This window comes from Uloborus diversus, chromosome 1, assembly GCF_026930045.1.
Source record: "Uloborus diversus isolate 005 chromosome 1, Udiv.v.3.1, whole genome shotgun sequence".
Classification (NCBI taxonomy): Eukaryota; Metazoa; Arthropoda; class Arachnida; order Araneae; family Uloboridae; genus Uloborus; species Uloborus diversus.
In genome coordinates, this window is record NC_072731.1 from 83816692 (window position 1) to 83832713 (window position 16022).

Genomic DNA, 16022 nt, shown 5'->3' on the forward strand with positions numbered 1-16022 from the left:
TCAAAAGGATGCATAACAAGATTCGTTCAATGAATTAGTAAACCTTAAAATATAATATGCCATTGAAAAGTACTACGGAGTTTCTTATGACGATTATTAGTATATCGGCAGAATACTAGAATTCGGCGAAACTATCAACTTGCATTAAGTTTTTTTTTTTTTAAAGGGAAATATTTGGGTTTTATTAGTCCAAGAATGATGTTATTCAGTTTGTAAAAGTTTTTTTGCACATTCAAATTGAGTTAATTGAACTGAATCCTTCCATTTAATTTCTTACACTAATATAGAAAAAAAAAATAAAATAAAAAAAGAACCATAATGCAACAAAAAGAAGGTTCCTAAAAAGTGTATAAGATAAGAGCAATAAATTAATTATAAAAAGTTTTTAATATGAATTCGTTGCTTGTTATTCGATGGTTACGTTAATCACGTTACGTTAGTCACACACAGTTTTTAGTAAAAGTACCATTAAGGGCCAAAAAAGATTCATCTGTAACAAATCTGTAGTATATTTAAAAAAAAAAAGATTGTTTACCTCTTACAAATATATCGGCCAATTTTAAATGCCTGTGTAAGTTTCAGAAAAATTTGTCTCGTAACATAAGTATTGTTTATCAAGGTTGCAAAAATGTTACGTTAGTCACGATGCCATTTTTGGTGAGAAAACACCTGCCAGCGCTTATTTTGCTTCAAATTCTTGGTAGAAATAAAAAATAGTCACCTTGTACATTTTAAATCTGCATATTAAACGAAAACACATTTATTTTTACTCCCGGTGTAAGTAAAAAGAGTTTGAAACTCAGCTGCGAATGTTACGTTAGTCACTATGGAATGACCCTTTTATTGCTGTCAATCATAGTTTGTTTAGCGGATTTTTTTTACATTTTACTGAAACCTTTAATGTCGTTTCGTGGCTCCATTCATTTACTAAGAGGATTATTTTAAATTTTAATAAATATATATGTAATAAAACTACATGTAATAAAACTATATGTAATAAAACTTTGAATGTTTTCGATGATCTAATTTATTTATTTCTCGAAACAATATGTTATTTTGTCTTTTTCGTGGATTTTTAATCAAAACAAAATATATTCACCAAATAAAACTAGTTGAACTGTGCGTTAATCAGGCCCTGCGTAATCCCTAAAAATGTAAATAGTATTTATTCACTTTTATTCAATAAGACATAATGCGCTTCAGGGATGAATTCCTACATTTTACCAAAAGTGAAAGCCAATGGGAAATAGTTGAATCCTGAATTGGGACCAGCTTTACCTGAAAAGGGAATTAATTTTCTCTGAAAAACAGATCTGGTACCGTTCTGGCATCAATTCACCCTGTACTACACATCGGTTAACCGTATCAATGAAATTTTACGTTAAAGATTGAAAAAGCTGAATTTTTACAGCAGAAATAATACGTTAATTAATGTAAACAAAGGATTTTCTGGTTATACTACAGCAGTCTCTTACGGGCAAGTCGGCGCCTTTGTTCTTTTGAGTAATGACTGAGCCTGATACGACACATGTCAAGTGAATCCTTGGTTTGACATGCAGAGAAATGCTTTATTGTGACGAGGCTGAACTGGATCCGGTATCTTAACTGTTTTACTGATAAGACTGTGTCATTTCAGGGGAATGAAGAAACGAAAACGTGGTCAAAAATGAACGCTATCTATTGGAGTTTAGGGTCAATCCACTGGAGGAGTTAGGGTTAAAATTTCAACTATCAAAACATCATCAAACAGGCAATTGCTTCGTTCAAATGTAGAAACAATTTCTGCCCGTCATATCTTGAGGGCTATTTTCTGTTAATAAATAAGAGCGATTTAACCATTTTATAAGAATTCGAAACTCCAAGATAAAAATCTCTTTTGAATGCGCTGGTACACTATCATGATGCAACAGAGACCCATCCACCAACGCACAAATTAGTTCGCATGTGTTTCTCCAAAACTCATTTCGTCCGTAAACAGCAAGATAGAGATTTAGCGATAGTAAAACAGAAATCGCACACTTTCAAGGTTTTCGTCCATTTATAAAGGTCGATGATCGTCCTGGCACTGCGTTGTCCAACTAGTTTTCATGGTCATCACTGTTCCATCCAAAAACAATAACTCTCTTATACACAAACATTTTCTGGTTTCGCAAAATGCACGAAAAGTTTTGGCTGTTACTTACAGCATAAGCTTTTGTTCTCTTTAACAAAACGGATAGCGTGTATGGCCAAATACAGGCCTGTCGTTTTGAATTTATCCGGGAGGGGGGGGGCAAAGAGTGTTGAAAACTAGGGTGACCCCTATTTTTCAACTTAAAAAAAAATATCGCTCCCATGCCCTATCTTTAAATCAATAAAAAAATGTTGCATGTAACGTTGTGTCTCACTTGAACAATTGCAAGGGGTGCCTCTATAGACATGAAGTCTTCGAATTTACTCCCAAAAACAGATTTTTTTTTTTAAGTTTTCCTATTTTCTCGACAGATATGCACTCCCACCCCCACGCCTTTTTTCATGTTAAGAGTTCAATGTTACGGCAAACTTTCTGTTTTGTGACATTTATACATGTTTACTCGTTTTCCTGGTCATCGCCCTTGTGAGTAAAGAAGTTTTGCTGGGAAGTAACTGACGATCTCTTTCATATGATTCATACTGAAGCTTTGAGACAAAAAATGAAGAGAAAACAAATTTCTTGCTGCTTTAGCTCCGAAATTCCAGAGTAAAATCAAACTTTTTTTCCATTACTTGTTTTCATTAACTTTAAAACAGGCACATGATTATACAGTTAATTTGGCGAGAATAATGCTCACCATAGCACGTATGAAAGTGGGAATGTTACGTTTCATCGCACCAACCTCCAAATTAAATTGTATGTTGTGTCCAGGGTTGCCAGACGTCCCGGATTTCAAGGGACAGTCCCGTGTTTTGAAAAATTGTCCCGCGTCCCGGGGAACTTCCATACGGGACGGCTAAAGTCCCGTATTCTAGCTAATAACAATATTATACAAAACGAAACATTATTTTAAGGGGGGAAAAATGTTAAATAAAGAGCAATAAAAAAATCAAAGAGCAAAAAGTTCCGAGACGGCTGACTCTATAGTAAACTGTTTGACTTTTACTAAAGCATTGATTGAGTCAGACTTGGATTTACAATCAGTTTCATCATTTTCAACCGACAGTACCAACGCTAATTTTGAAACACAGAAGGGTAATATACTCTTCTTAGAGAGCAAAAGAAAAATTTACTAAAGTCAGGTTTTCAGCTCATATAGTTATCACTGCATTTCGCCAATGCTGTTGTTGCTTTAGAAATTCATGTCAAAACTATTGTTTTAAAAATGTATTCACATTTTTCTAGATCTACAACTAAGCGGAATGGCCTAAAGGTGTTTTTTTAGTTTGCTAAGCTAGAGTTTAAAGAGCTATTAAAACATAATCCGACACGATGGCTAAGTTTAGCTCCAGCTGTAGATCGACTCATTTAATCTTGACCTTCTCTCATGAATTATTTTATAAGCAAGAGAGAATCCATCCCTCAGCCCCTCAGAAAATTATTGCAATCAAGTGAAGAAAGTGCAGCTGAAACATGTGAAACCAAAAAGGTCGCATTAGTTTTCCATTTTCTTAGTAATGTGTCCCCCGTTTTTGAAGTTGCCCGTAAAAAACTTCAAAATGAATCTACAACTGCAGCTGATAACGTTATGATATTATGACACATTTGGTAAAACAACTAGAGAGCAGATTTGAAGATAAGTTTTATATGAATCGTTTGTCACTAAAACCTACAACACACCTACAAAACATCTAGACGGTTGAAAAATACGATGTTTGACTGAGGGATACCAGAATTTTTTTTGAAACAGCTCTGAATTACATGAGAAAGTGGTTTGATTTCACAGATAAAAATCTCCTTTTTGTTTTAAGACCAATGGCTTAAATGGATAAAGTAGTTTTTTGACTTGTCAGCTATTGTAGAACAGTTGCTTACATATTGAAAATAAAGTATCAGTAGATGATCTATACGATGAGATTTTTAAGGAAGTGCTTAATAGCTTAGTTGCACAAAAAGATATGAATAAGGGCGATAAGTGGCATATGATGCATTAAAATTATTTTACTCATTCAGATTTCTCCAATGGCTGGTATGGAATTTAAAAAAAAGTTTTGCTGTACGATTAATTGCATTACTATTTCAGATAAAGTAGTCATATTTAACAAGAAAATTTTTCGATTGCACCGTTTAACTATAGCGGACGCAAGTAAAAAACTAATTAGCACGTGTTCCTATAACATCGATATGTTTACTGAGCTTCGTTCTATTGCTTGCTTTATTCTTTGAGTTAGAGTTCCTTCAGAAATGTGCTCACCCATAAACATACTAAGAGAAATCTATGGAAAGCTAATATAACATGGTTGTTTATCACTCCTTAAAAATACATAACCAGTGATTGCCCTCAACCTCAAAAATATCCCATCACAGGCGGCTCGTACGAGAGACAAAGGGAGTAGCTGCCCCTCACTTTTAAAATTAAAGGGGCTGTGCCCCTCCACTTTTCTAAGTTTAAAATTAACGATCGATCGAAAAATGGTGAAATTGATCGATTACATGTTTAAAGAAATAAGAATTGACTTAGAAACATTGGTTTTATAACTTTTTCCGCAAGCTATTGTTTTATAAAAAGTAAAATGGAACTTTTAATTTGGGGTGAAGAAAGGAGTCTACTGTGGTCATGTGCCCAGATTTTTGTGGTTGTGTCCCAAGATTTTTAGAGGTCATTTAATCAATGATAACGTTAAACTTCAACTCTTTAAAATATTCAGCTGCATGGACACCGTCCAACTAATCTGCCCCTCTCCCTTCTCCTCCTTTTGACCTCCCACTCTTTTGGTGCACCTATGTGTCTTGTATTTCACAATTACAATGCGTATGTATGAACCTCTTTTTAGTAACCTTAAAACACGGGTAAGCAATTCAGTTTTCTAGATAGTAAAATATTTTTTGATTCTCCATAATGAATAAATTTTAGGTTTTGGAATGACTTTTGTAAAAAAAAAAAAAATGCCAGTTTAATTATTTTAAGGTCTTTTGTTTTTAGTGTTTCAAAGGTTAGGAACATAGCGCTACGGGAGTAGTAGTAGTTCTAGAACTCTTAAAAAATAAGGTACGAATCTTTATATATAAAAATGGAGTTTGGTAAATTTGTTCCCTAAGATCTCAGAAACTACCCGGCAGATTTGGCTGAAACTTTCACCGTTTGTTCTTTTTGGTACTGGGGAGGTTTGTAGACCAGTTCGAAAAAAATCCGATTGTTAGTTCCTTTTTTATTCTAATATGTCCAAATTTTCGCATAAATGCCCCAATATGACGGTGAAAAAATACATGCACATATTAAAATTATGTGTCCATCGTAAGCGCTTATTTTTCTGCTGAAGATGGCATCTGTTAGAAAGTTCTAAGTTGTATGAAAAACGAGATATGAGCTTTTTTGTTCCATGTTCGAAGGCTCTCCTCAACCCAAATCATTATTTAGTGTATCATCTCAACTCTCAGTTGATAGCTAGAATAGTTGTACTGTTCAATATTTTTGCGTTTCGTGTGACTGTTCGAGACTTTTCTCAAGTCAAATCTTAAAGTAACGTTTTCTCACAAGATTGGCTGATAATAAATGGATTTGGCTGATTATTTTCCATTTAAATGGAACTTTAATGAAATTATTGTTATATTTTCATTATTTGTGCGATCAGACTCATGATCCAATCTACCAGTAGAAATCTCGGTAAACTCTTTGCAAATATTTCAGTAGCTTATGCTAATACATATGTGCAATTTTTTCAACTGTCGCTGTTAACAAAATATCGCCATTAAAAGAATCTTTAAAACTTTTTTCAAGATGTAAAATAATCCACCATAAACTGAATTAGGCAAATCCGTTAAAGAACACAAAAACTTCCATAATTTTTTTTTTTTTTTTTTTTTTTTTTTTTGCACATTTTCAAACAATCGCCAAATTTTACTACTCATTTTGAATGAAAATGTTTAGCTCCATGTTTGTTATGGTGACTAGAAGTATCTCAGGATTTGGCGACAATATCTTTTTGACGAAAATTAGTAACAGACCGTTTTACAATTTTTGTTAGCCGGCCGAAGACATGGATTTTAGCTGTATTAATGAAGATTTTTACTATTAATTTTAATGTAATGGAATGATAATAATATAATAATAATATAATGATAATCTATATACAGTGGCTCCCAAAAGTGTTCGTACACCTTGAAATTTTGTAGTAAAACCAAAATAACGCAAAACTGAATTCGAATATGAAGTCCAATTTTTTTTCACATCATCCCTATGCCATTCTGAATAAAACCCAGCAGCTTTTTCAAAATATTGCCAGATTTTATTTTTGAAATTTGTCAAAAAACGAAGTGACAGAGAAAAATTACGCCACAAAAGTCATCGGACACTGAAATATTTTCGAATAAATTCATGATTAACATTATCATATGCCGTTTTATTAATATTTTTGCATTGTGTGGACCTTTAGAAGTCATTTGGCTTTAATTTTTTGTTTATTTATTCATAATATTCTGCTTATTATTTTAAAATGGCAGGTACGCATAGAAAACAACAATCATGATTCGAAATTTCATTTTTTTCCCTCACAGTAGTCATAAATTGGCTTGAAATGTCTCTAAATTAGTTAATTTATACCATTCCATAGTAAAGTGCTTGATAAAATGCTTTAAAGACAAGAATCGGATAGAAAACGAGGTAAGAAAAGGTCAACTGGTAAAGTTAACAAAGCGTTATCGGAGGTTTACAGTTAAAAAAATTATGAAAAATAAACATTTGAGTGCTGAAAAAGTTTCTGCAGACTTGAATGAAACATTTTACGTTTAGTTTTCACGTAAAATTGTTCGTCAAGTTCTCTGATTAGCTGGATTAAAGGGGACATCTTCCCGCAGAAATTTTCTTGTTCGTGCAAAAAACAGAAAGCTTACGCTTTCCGTCGTAAAATCAATGATAAATAAGCTCAAAACGTTTTGGAACAACGTCTTACTTATAGATGAAAATTAATTTAATATTTTGGGGTAAATTGTTGTATAATTGTCAAGAGAAGAAAAAATGAGGAATTTAATCTTAAGAACTTAGTTGGATCAGTTAATCAGGACGGTAAAGGTGTTCTTATGTGAGGGTGCATAACCGCATCAGGACTTGGAAATTTGGAATTTTTTTGATGCAATAATAAATCATACTGTTCATTTAAATATTTTAAAAAATAATTTTAAACTATTAGCCCAAAATTTGGTAATCGGAAACAACTTTGTTTTTTATCAAGATAACGATAAGAAGCACACGTTTGCGTTTGGCTCCTCAAATTGTCCTTAAGCTTAGAAATATCTCCTCAATCGCCAGATTTAAGCTTAATGGAACATATTTGGAGATATCTGGTAGCTAGATTACAAAAATACACTATTGAAACGAAAAGCGAACTAGAAACAGTAAGACTCGAGGTACGGATGAACACTTACTCAGAAATTGCACAAAAAAAGAAAGAAAAAACAATGAAATCTATTCTCAGACTTTTAACAGCTGTTGTTGATACTGCATGATATTTTACTAAATAATAACTTTATAAAAAGTTAGATTATTTACCAATTTTTTGACATTTTTTCAAAGTGTACGAAGACTTTTGAGAGATAAAATTTCCGGCAATTTTTGGCTTTGGATTTTTTTAAAATTATGTTTAAATGTTTTATTAAAAATTTTCATGTAGTTTTGTGAAAAATAGATCATAGATCTTATAATAAAATTCTTATTTCGAAACATTAGTTCTAACTAATGGATAAGAACATATTTTATTGAAAGTCGTAATTGTACGAACACTTTTTTGAGCCACTGTATATATATAAATGGATGTTGGTAAATTTGTTCCCTAAGATCTCAGAAACTACCCGGTAGATTTGGCTGAAACTTTCACCGTTTGTTCTTTTTGGTACTGGGGAGGTTTGTAGACCAGTTCGAAAAAAATCCGATTGATAGTTCCTTTTTTATTCTAATTTGTCCAAATTTTCGCATAAATGCCCCAATATGACGGTGAAAAAATACGTGCACAAATTAAAATTATGTGTCCATCGAAAGCGCTTATTTTTCTGCTGAAGATGGCATCTGTTACAAAGTTCTAAGTTGTATGAAAAACGGGTTATTAGCTTTTTTGTTCCATGTTCGAAAGCTTTCCTCAACCCAATTCATTATTTAGTGTATCATCTCAACTCCCAGTTCATAGTTAGAATTGTTGAATTTTTATGTGTTTCGTCTGACCTGAGGCTTTTCTCAAGTCAAATCTTAAAGTAAGGTTTTTTCTTTTTTCCCCAAGATTGGCTAAAAATAACTAGATTTGGTTGATTAATTTCCATTTAAACGGAACTTTAGTGTAATTAATGGGTTTTTAATTATTTGTGCTGATTGGATTTTTTAATCATTATCCAATCTAACAGCAGAAACCTCGCCAAAATTTATGCAGAAAGATTTCAGTAGCGAATGCATTTGGCAGTTTTTTCAACTGTCGCGGTTTTGGAAGTCAAAAACTGCGTAATAATGTTTGTCAGCTTTCTCCATGTAAACAAAATATCGTCAATCCAAGAATCTTTAAAAACTTTTTCTACTGTAAAATAATCCAGCAACTAAATCATTAAAATCCATAAACAGCACAAAAACTTCCATTAATGTGACTTTGTGCACAAATTCAAACCATCGCCAAATTTTACTACTTATTTTGGAAACATTTCGGATGAAATTGTTTAGCGCCATTTTATGGTGACTAAAAGTATCTTAGCATATGACGACAATATCTCTTTAACAAAAATTAGTAACATACCGTTTTACAAAGTGAGGAGGGGGAGCATTATCCAAGGTATTCCAAAACGATTCCCGCAAATTCGGCAACATTTTAAATCTCACCAAGAATCCACAATGATTGAAATTTTCCAAAATAACTAAAGCAAGTTTAAGGGGATTACGGGCGCGTGGCTACATTTTTTTAAACAGTTCGTTCTTCAATAGACATACAGAGAAGGTAAGACTCAATGTAAAAAAAAAAAGTATTAACTGATAAATCTTTTTAAACATGTGAAGTTTAATTTCATATTTCGGAAATTCTTCAAATTTGTATACGCTTAAATTTCGTGTTTTCGTTTCTAAATGAATGCTATTTTGCTCTTTTTACTTACTGCTACTTTAGTTTTATGAGTAAGGAAGAAGCTAGATTTTAAGTCACGTCAAAAAGGTGTGTTTTATGTTCTTTCACTTAAAACAGAAAACAAATGCAAGTAACGATTGTTTCTGATAATTATTGCTAACCCAGGCAACGCCGGGTATTTTTGCTAGTACCTTATATTTTTAAAGAGTACTAGAAGTTATATATTTCACCAAAAAATCGAGAGAAAACTGCAGACGTTCTGAATATATTTTAGTTTTTGTTCGAAAACATAGGGAAAACGTTTTGAATAAAACTCGAAATAAGTTTATCTGTAGATTTAAAACTAGTGAAATTAATGAATTGATAAGGGTACTTAACATTTAAAGATGATATGTCTTCTTAACAAAAAAATAAGCAGAGTCGTAAACTAGGATGATGGGCACACCATTTAAAATAAAATGACTCATTACTACTTAATAAAACGTACTTACAACTTCACTAAGGGGGGTTATTTTAATCGGGGACTTTTGTAATCGGGGACAGGTAAAGGAATGCGGGAATGCATCATACCCGATTTTGGTTATAAGTAGTCTATTTGTAAGCAGCTTTATGTCTTCGTGGCCGACTACTGAAGACTGGTCGAATACTGGAGCACTTACCCTAGATATTTACCTATAGAGATAGAAAAGCTAATATCGAAACAAATTTTTGCTGCAATTCAAAATTACATTTCGTTTCCTCTACAGTTTTAAGCTTAAATATTAAAAAAATATGCTTTCCAAAAAATATGTCTATGAAGAAAATGAATTTACTGAAACGCACTCCAAAAGTTTCGAGAATTTGATAACGTTTTTATAATATCCAATGATTTTTCTTTTTTTTTTTTTTCAAATAAAAGAACGGCAAGTCTTTTCAGAACTTAAAAAGCTATTCAGTAACTATTGAATATCGTCTCCGAAGTAGTGATTCCGTTAAATTCGAGGCGTTAAAATTTTAGACTTTTTGTTCTTTGTAGCACCAGAAAGAATGTTGTTTCTTCCTAAAATGTCTGTACTATTTCGAACCATACTACTTAACTTTTACGAAACGTTGCAGTAGAAAACAAAAGTTATTTATAAAAGAAGCAAAAACTGACGGTTTCTTTACACTGTTGAGTCGGGCGTATTTTAAAATACATATCGCTTGTTTTTTAATACACGTTTTATCCCCCGTTATTCTACTCGAGTGAAAACATAACCGCCGTAAGAATTTTCCATTGCTTCGGCTTATCCGAGTCAGTGGCGGATCCAGCCGATTGTTTTGGGAGGGGCCATCCGAAAATTTTGAACAAACTCCGAACTCCCCAGAAATTTTATTAAAATGAAGTTTTAGAAACTCAATTTTCGGGGTATCGAGACATTGGGTGAGGGGTGAATTTAGGAATCTCCCTCAAAAATGTTCCAAAATTTAAATTTCCGAGTATTTTTTTGAAAATTAGGAAACTAAAAACGCATTTTGTCAATTTTTGATGATGTACAGAGAAAGGTCAGGTTTCGGGCGCTGGCCCCAAAATACTTTTTGAAAATAAAAGCTTAGAACCAGAATATTTTGTTATTATACATTGAGAAGTTAGAAGAGGAAGGGTGCTCTTCTAGCTCTTCAGCTGTCCAGCCTAAAAATTCACCTTTAGGTAATGTTTGCTTACATTAAAGGAAGTGTGAAGGTGCTTAGAATCCTTCCTTCCTGGAAATATTTTGCCTTTGAGGCTCTAAAAATTCGATTTTTAACTATATTTATACATATTTTAGAAAGGGATGGAAGATTCGTGAGCTCCTCCAAAAACCTCCTTTTAAAGCTATCATCACGATATAAACTAGGGAGGGAGGGGGTCCTATCAAAAATCGTTTGTAATTGATGTCCCAAAAAATTTCATTTAAGTTGCTTTTAAGCAAATTAAGTGATAAAGGCTGGATAAGCTAGTTTCCGTTGACATTTTTTCCAAATAAAAGACTTAAAATGCAATTTTTTGCTACATATCAAGGCATTTGTGAAAGGGCATAGGAAAAGGGGTTATCTTCCTAGTTTCGAAATTAAAGCCATAGAAATGAAAATTTAGGCTCTCTTTGGTCTTATGAACAATAAGTATACTCTAAGAGCAGCAGCATTTGAGATCGTCCAAGTGTATGTAGTTGGAATCAAGAAATGATGTAAAAGATGGAGAAACATTTTGGAAAAAAGAGTTTTGTTTTGAGGATAGGGATATAATTTATCTCCCAATTAAGGCCTATCCTTCTTTTTCAGTAAAACAGATGTGTTAAATTTTGTTATCTTCTCAAAATATTTTTTTCTTTTTTTTTCCTTAAAAAAATTACTACAATCACAAGGCTTTGGGAGGGGCCATGGCCCCCATGGCCCCCCTCTAGATCCGCCCCTGATCCGAGTATTCTGTACCTGAAATTGTTTAACCCCAAATTCGGGTAAGAATTTCGGGACCTTACTGTATTTGAACCAATTTGGTGCCGAAAGCTGAATGGGAAAGAGAGAAAGAGAATATACAACGCTACAAATCGGTGTTAGTATGTTAAATAATAGGCTTGCTACGTTGTGGAAGAGCTCCTTGTCCCCTCTTAAGCAAGTTCTATTGATATTTTGCAACATCAAAATCACAAAGAAAAATTTGAAAAATTATTGTTGTGGAGGGGGGGGGGGGTGAAAAGACAAATATATCATCAAAATGTTTTAAATTTTTCATCTTTTCATTGCCATAAGCTTTTTTTTTTTTTTTTTTTTGAGAAAAAGTGGTTGAATAAAAATTAAAATTAAGAATATCATAGGAAAAAATGTAAGCACACACACTTATACACATTTATATGTACATATATTCGGAAGTCGAAAAATTTAAATACGCCTCCTCTTATGACAGCTGGATGTGCGACTGTTTTGGAATTGTATTATCTTTTGCCGACACTCTTACAACAAAAGATATTATGCCACAAAAATTATCTCACTACGCACTTATTAACTTTTATTGCGATTGTAAGAATGGTGAGTGATTGCGTCGCATTTTTCTCTGAGTAGCAATACCCAGATGTGTCTCAGAGAAATTTAAAATAAAACGTTGCCCTTAGATAATCAGAAACCCGTGACTCGGAGTATCCACCTGCTGCAGTCTCACCTTTATTACTTTCTCTTTCATCAGCAACGCAGAATTTTTCAAAAATCCAATCGTCACATGATTTTTCCTCGTGAGATAGAAGCCCTTCTATCACTAATGCGGCAAACAGCGAAGACCGCTTTTTCGCGCGGTGACGTCATCGCAATGACTAATCTCGAAAAATGAAGCATTTCCAGGCGCGCGCGAAACGTCAGAACGAACGACGTGGCCGGTGATCGGCAGTTGGAAGAGGCCGACCAATCAGAACTCGCAGCGTAATTCCGCGTCTTTAAAAGAACAGCGGGATGCGGGTTTGGCGTTAATCAGTTCTCGCAGCAGAAACAATCGTCTTTTGAGGGAAGGAAGAAGATATCCTGTAAAGTTTGCTTCTTCGATAGCTTCCCTGCAGTGGAAAAAGATTGTCTTCTCTCTCTCTCTTATCTACGAGCGGTGATTTGCAAAACAAACAATGGTGGAAGTAGCTACTGTTGATACGTTATCCAAAGAGGTTAGCCGAGTATCAACAATGAATGACGAAGCAGCGTTTGAGAAGCCGGCTACTATTTTGCCGCCATCTCTGATGGTAGATGATGCCGATGATGATTCCTCGAATCCAAGTGAGGAGGGGGGAGCGAACATGTCAGATTCGGATCCGAAAGATTCCGGAATCGACTGCAGTAGTTCTGAACACGGTGCGGTTGAGTCTCTTGATGAGGAAACTGCTACAACTATCATGAAAACTGTAGAATTCTATCTTTCGGATACCAACATTCTGAAAGATCCATTCTTACTGAAGCATGTTCGGCGCAACAAGGAAGGTTACGTCAGTGTGAAGCTTCTGGCATCTTTCCGGAAAGTGCGGACTCTCTGCCGAAATTGGAAAGCTGTGGCTCAAAGCGTGCAAAAATCTCAGCTGCTGGCTCTCAACGACGAAGGGACGAAAGTCAGACGACTGTCTCCGCTGCCAGACCACGACGAAACTGTCACTTCGAGATCGGTGATAGTTCATGGATTCAGCACAGACAAGCCGTCTGTGGATTCCGTCAGCGAAATGTTTTCAAAATGCGGTGACATCGCCCTGGTGAGGATCCTGAGGCCCGGAGGTTCCGTTCCAACAGATGTGAAACGGTTCCTTTCCAAAAACCCCGACATCCAATCCAAAATTTGCGCTCTGGTGGAATTCGAAGAGCATGCTTCTGCCAAGAAAGCCTTGGACATTATCCAGTCATCCGAAATAAAAGTTGTTCCTCTGTTGATGAAAGAAAAGAATAAGACTGAGAGCCCTAAAAAAGTACAGAAGAGTACAACCGACAGCGATGAGAAAAAATCCGAGCCCACAACACCAGCGAAAGAGAGTCCGAAGAAGAAAAAGAAGAATAGGAAATCTTCGAGTGACGATAGAAAAATCGCAGAAAACGCAAAGAACTTGAGCATTGACGACTTGAAAAGAAACAGGCGAAGTGGGTCCATGAGTTCTCAAAGTTCCGGTTATCTTTCTTCATCGCCTGTTAACAACCAAGGAAACTTCTTGGAGGGAAAGTACCCGCGCAGGCACAGCTTCAATCCTTCCATCTACAACGATCCAAATTCATCTTTCGCATCTTTGAGCAGTAGGTACAATGGATCCAGAGATCGTCTGCAGAAAACCGGGATCGCGGAGGCTACTTCGACCGGGTTGAGCCCATGGCGTAGGCGGAAAGAGCAGATGATGCAGTCCGACACCAACTTGTCTTCCACGACGACCCCATCTGGTGCTCTGCTGCAGAGTCTTCCAGTAAAAACCATTCGATCGCCCAAAGGTCCAGATGGCACAAAAGGTTTCAGCCCTGTGGTGAGATCTAGGCTCCCATCCACAGCAGAAGAAACTCTCCCAGCTCAGATAGCTCCTTTAATTAGTTGCAAAAATTGAACTTTTTTTTTAAGAAGAAAAAAGGAAGAAGTATTAGATGCCAATAAATAGCAGATGTAGCTCAAAAATGGTCAAAAATATCATCTTTAGAATTCAGGTAAAATTTCTTTCAATTTCTTCTTCATCGAAGAAATCTTACGAAAGTATAAAATTCATTTAAATGTTTATGATCGTTACAATATTTTGTGCAAATAGACTGAGCATTTTTGCATTTAGAAGGACTTTAAAATGTACTGTATTTCATATATTTCACCTGAACCTGTATAGTATATATCTTTGTTAGGTACCACTGCCTTATTTTCCTCCCTTTTGTTACTTAAGCATAGATATTTTCATCAGTTATTTCATACGAGTATTAAAAGAAGAAAAAAAAAACATTATTTCATTACATAAAATTGACTTAAAATAATATCTATTTTAAATGCTCAACACTTCTTAGATCTGAAGAGTGAATGTGACATTTAAAACATTTTTAAATCATGGGGAAGGGCTTATTTCTTTTCATTCTTGTGAAAATGTTTATTATAAGAAATCGTGTCAACAAACATTCATCCTATAAACGTTGTTAAATTAAATTATTTCCGTAAAAAATTTTTCATACTTTATTCAGGGTCCGAATAAAGTACGTATGCATGTTTGTTGCAACGTCCTGATTATTGTTATTCTGTATAAATGCTTCATTGATTAAGAGATGGTATTTTCATGACCGTACCCCCACCTATCATACATTTCATTGCCATTGCTCACTGTGAATGTATTACAAAATGATGCATCACAAAGAAGGTTAATCAGTATTTTCGTTTTGTACATAATGTGAATACAAATCGTTAAATGTTTGTTGATTATTTAAATGTTTATATTTTCTTTTTCTTACGTTTCTAGATATTTTTGTTACAACACTTGCAAGCCTTTTTGCTTGCGTAAGTCTCATATTTGTGTGCGTGTATGCTGAAAAGATAAATAAAATCTTGTTTACTGAATCAATTGCTTTGAATGCATATTTTATTTTATCACCTTTATAATCGTAATATTCAGATTTTAATATTTTCCTCAGTAAGTGCTTCAACAGGTAACGAATATTTTAACGAAAGATTCGCAAAGTACATTTATATTTGTTTAAGATATTATAAGCAAAAATATTTCTACTCATACTGCAAAAACATTCTATACAGTTGTCTACGATATTTTAGCATTTTTTGTCATTATTGACGAAGAGTTTTTATCCCTGTGAAAAGGTAAGTAAATATTTTACTTAAAGAAATATTTTAATTCAATATGTTCATTAAAAAAGATATTACATTTACTGTTATCCAATAATTACGTGGGAAATGATAGACATTTAATAAGATCTTACTATAGCTCATGGGATCATCTTTTTTAATAAATGGGAAAGGAAACAAACTAAAAATAAAAGTAAAAATGAGTTCTCTATTGAAAATTTGAAGATGATTTTAGTTTACCTATTATTATTATTGTTTTTACTTTTTACTCATTCTAAATAAATATTTTGTTTTTCATTCAAAAGCACTTGTTTAAACTTATTTTTAGCATATAAATATTGTTTACATTTTTTTTATTCATGCTGATTTAAGAGAATCATGAGGATAGAATTAAAAAAAAAAAAAATAGAGACAAATTTCTTATAATCTGTAGAGGATTTATTTAAATAGCCTAGTTGGATTTGAACAAAACGGAGAATTCGGAAAAACTAAAAATATTTCCAAACAAAGATATGAAATTCATGAATATGAAGAAAAGAAAATATTTTCCATAAAGCAG

General features: G+C 33.8%; 1 protein-coding gene across 1 annotated transcript; it reads left to right on the forward strand.

Annotated features, from left to right (window-relative positions):
* Positions 1-12625: 12625 nt before the first annotated feature.
* Positions 12626-15227, forward strand: LOC129234689 (la-related protein 6-like). The gene has a single exon (XM_054868734.1). It carries the CDS (start codon positions 12804-12806, stop codon positions 14241-14243), a length of 1440 nt encoding a protein of 479 aa, XP_054724709.1. The 5' UTR covers positions 12626-12803; the 3' UTR covers positions 14244-15227.
* The last annotated feature ends 795 nt before the right edge of the window (positions 15228-16022 follow it).

Coding starts and splice junctions, on each gene's coding strand:
- LOC129234689 (XM_054868734.1), top strand. CDS start 12,804: ATGGTGGAAGTAGCTACTGTTGATACGTTATCCAAAGAGGTTAGCCGA.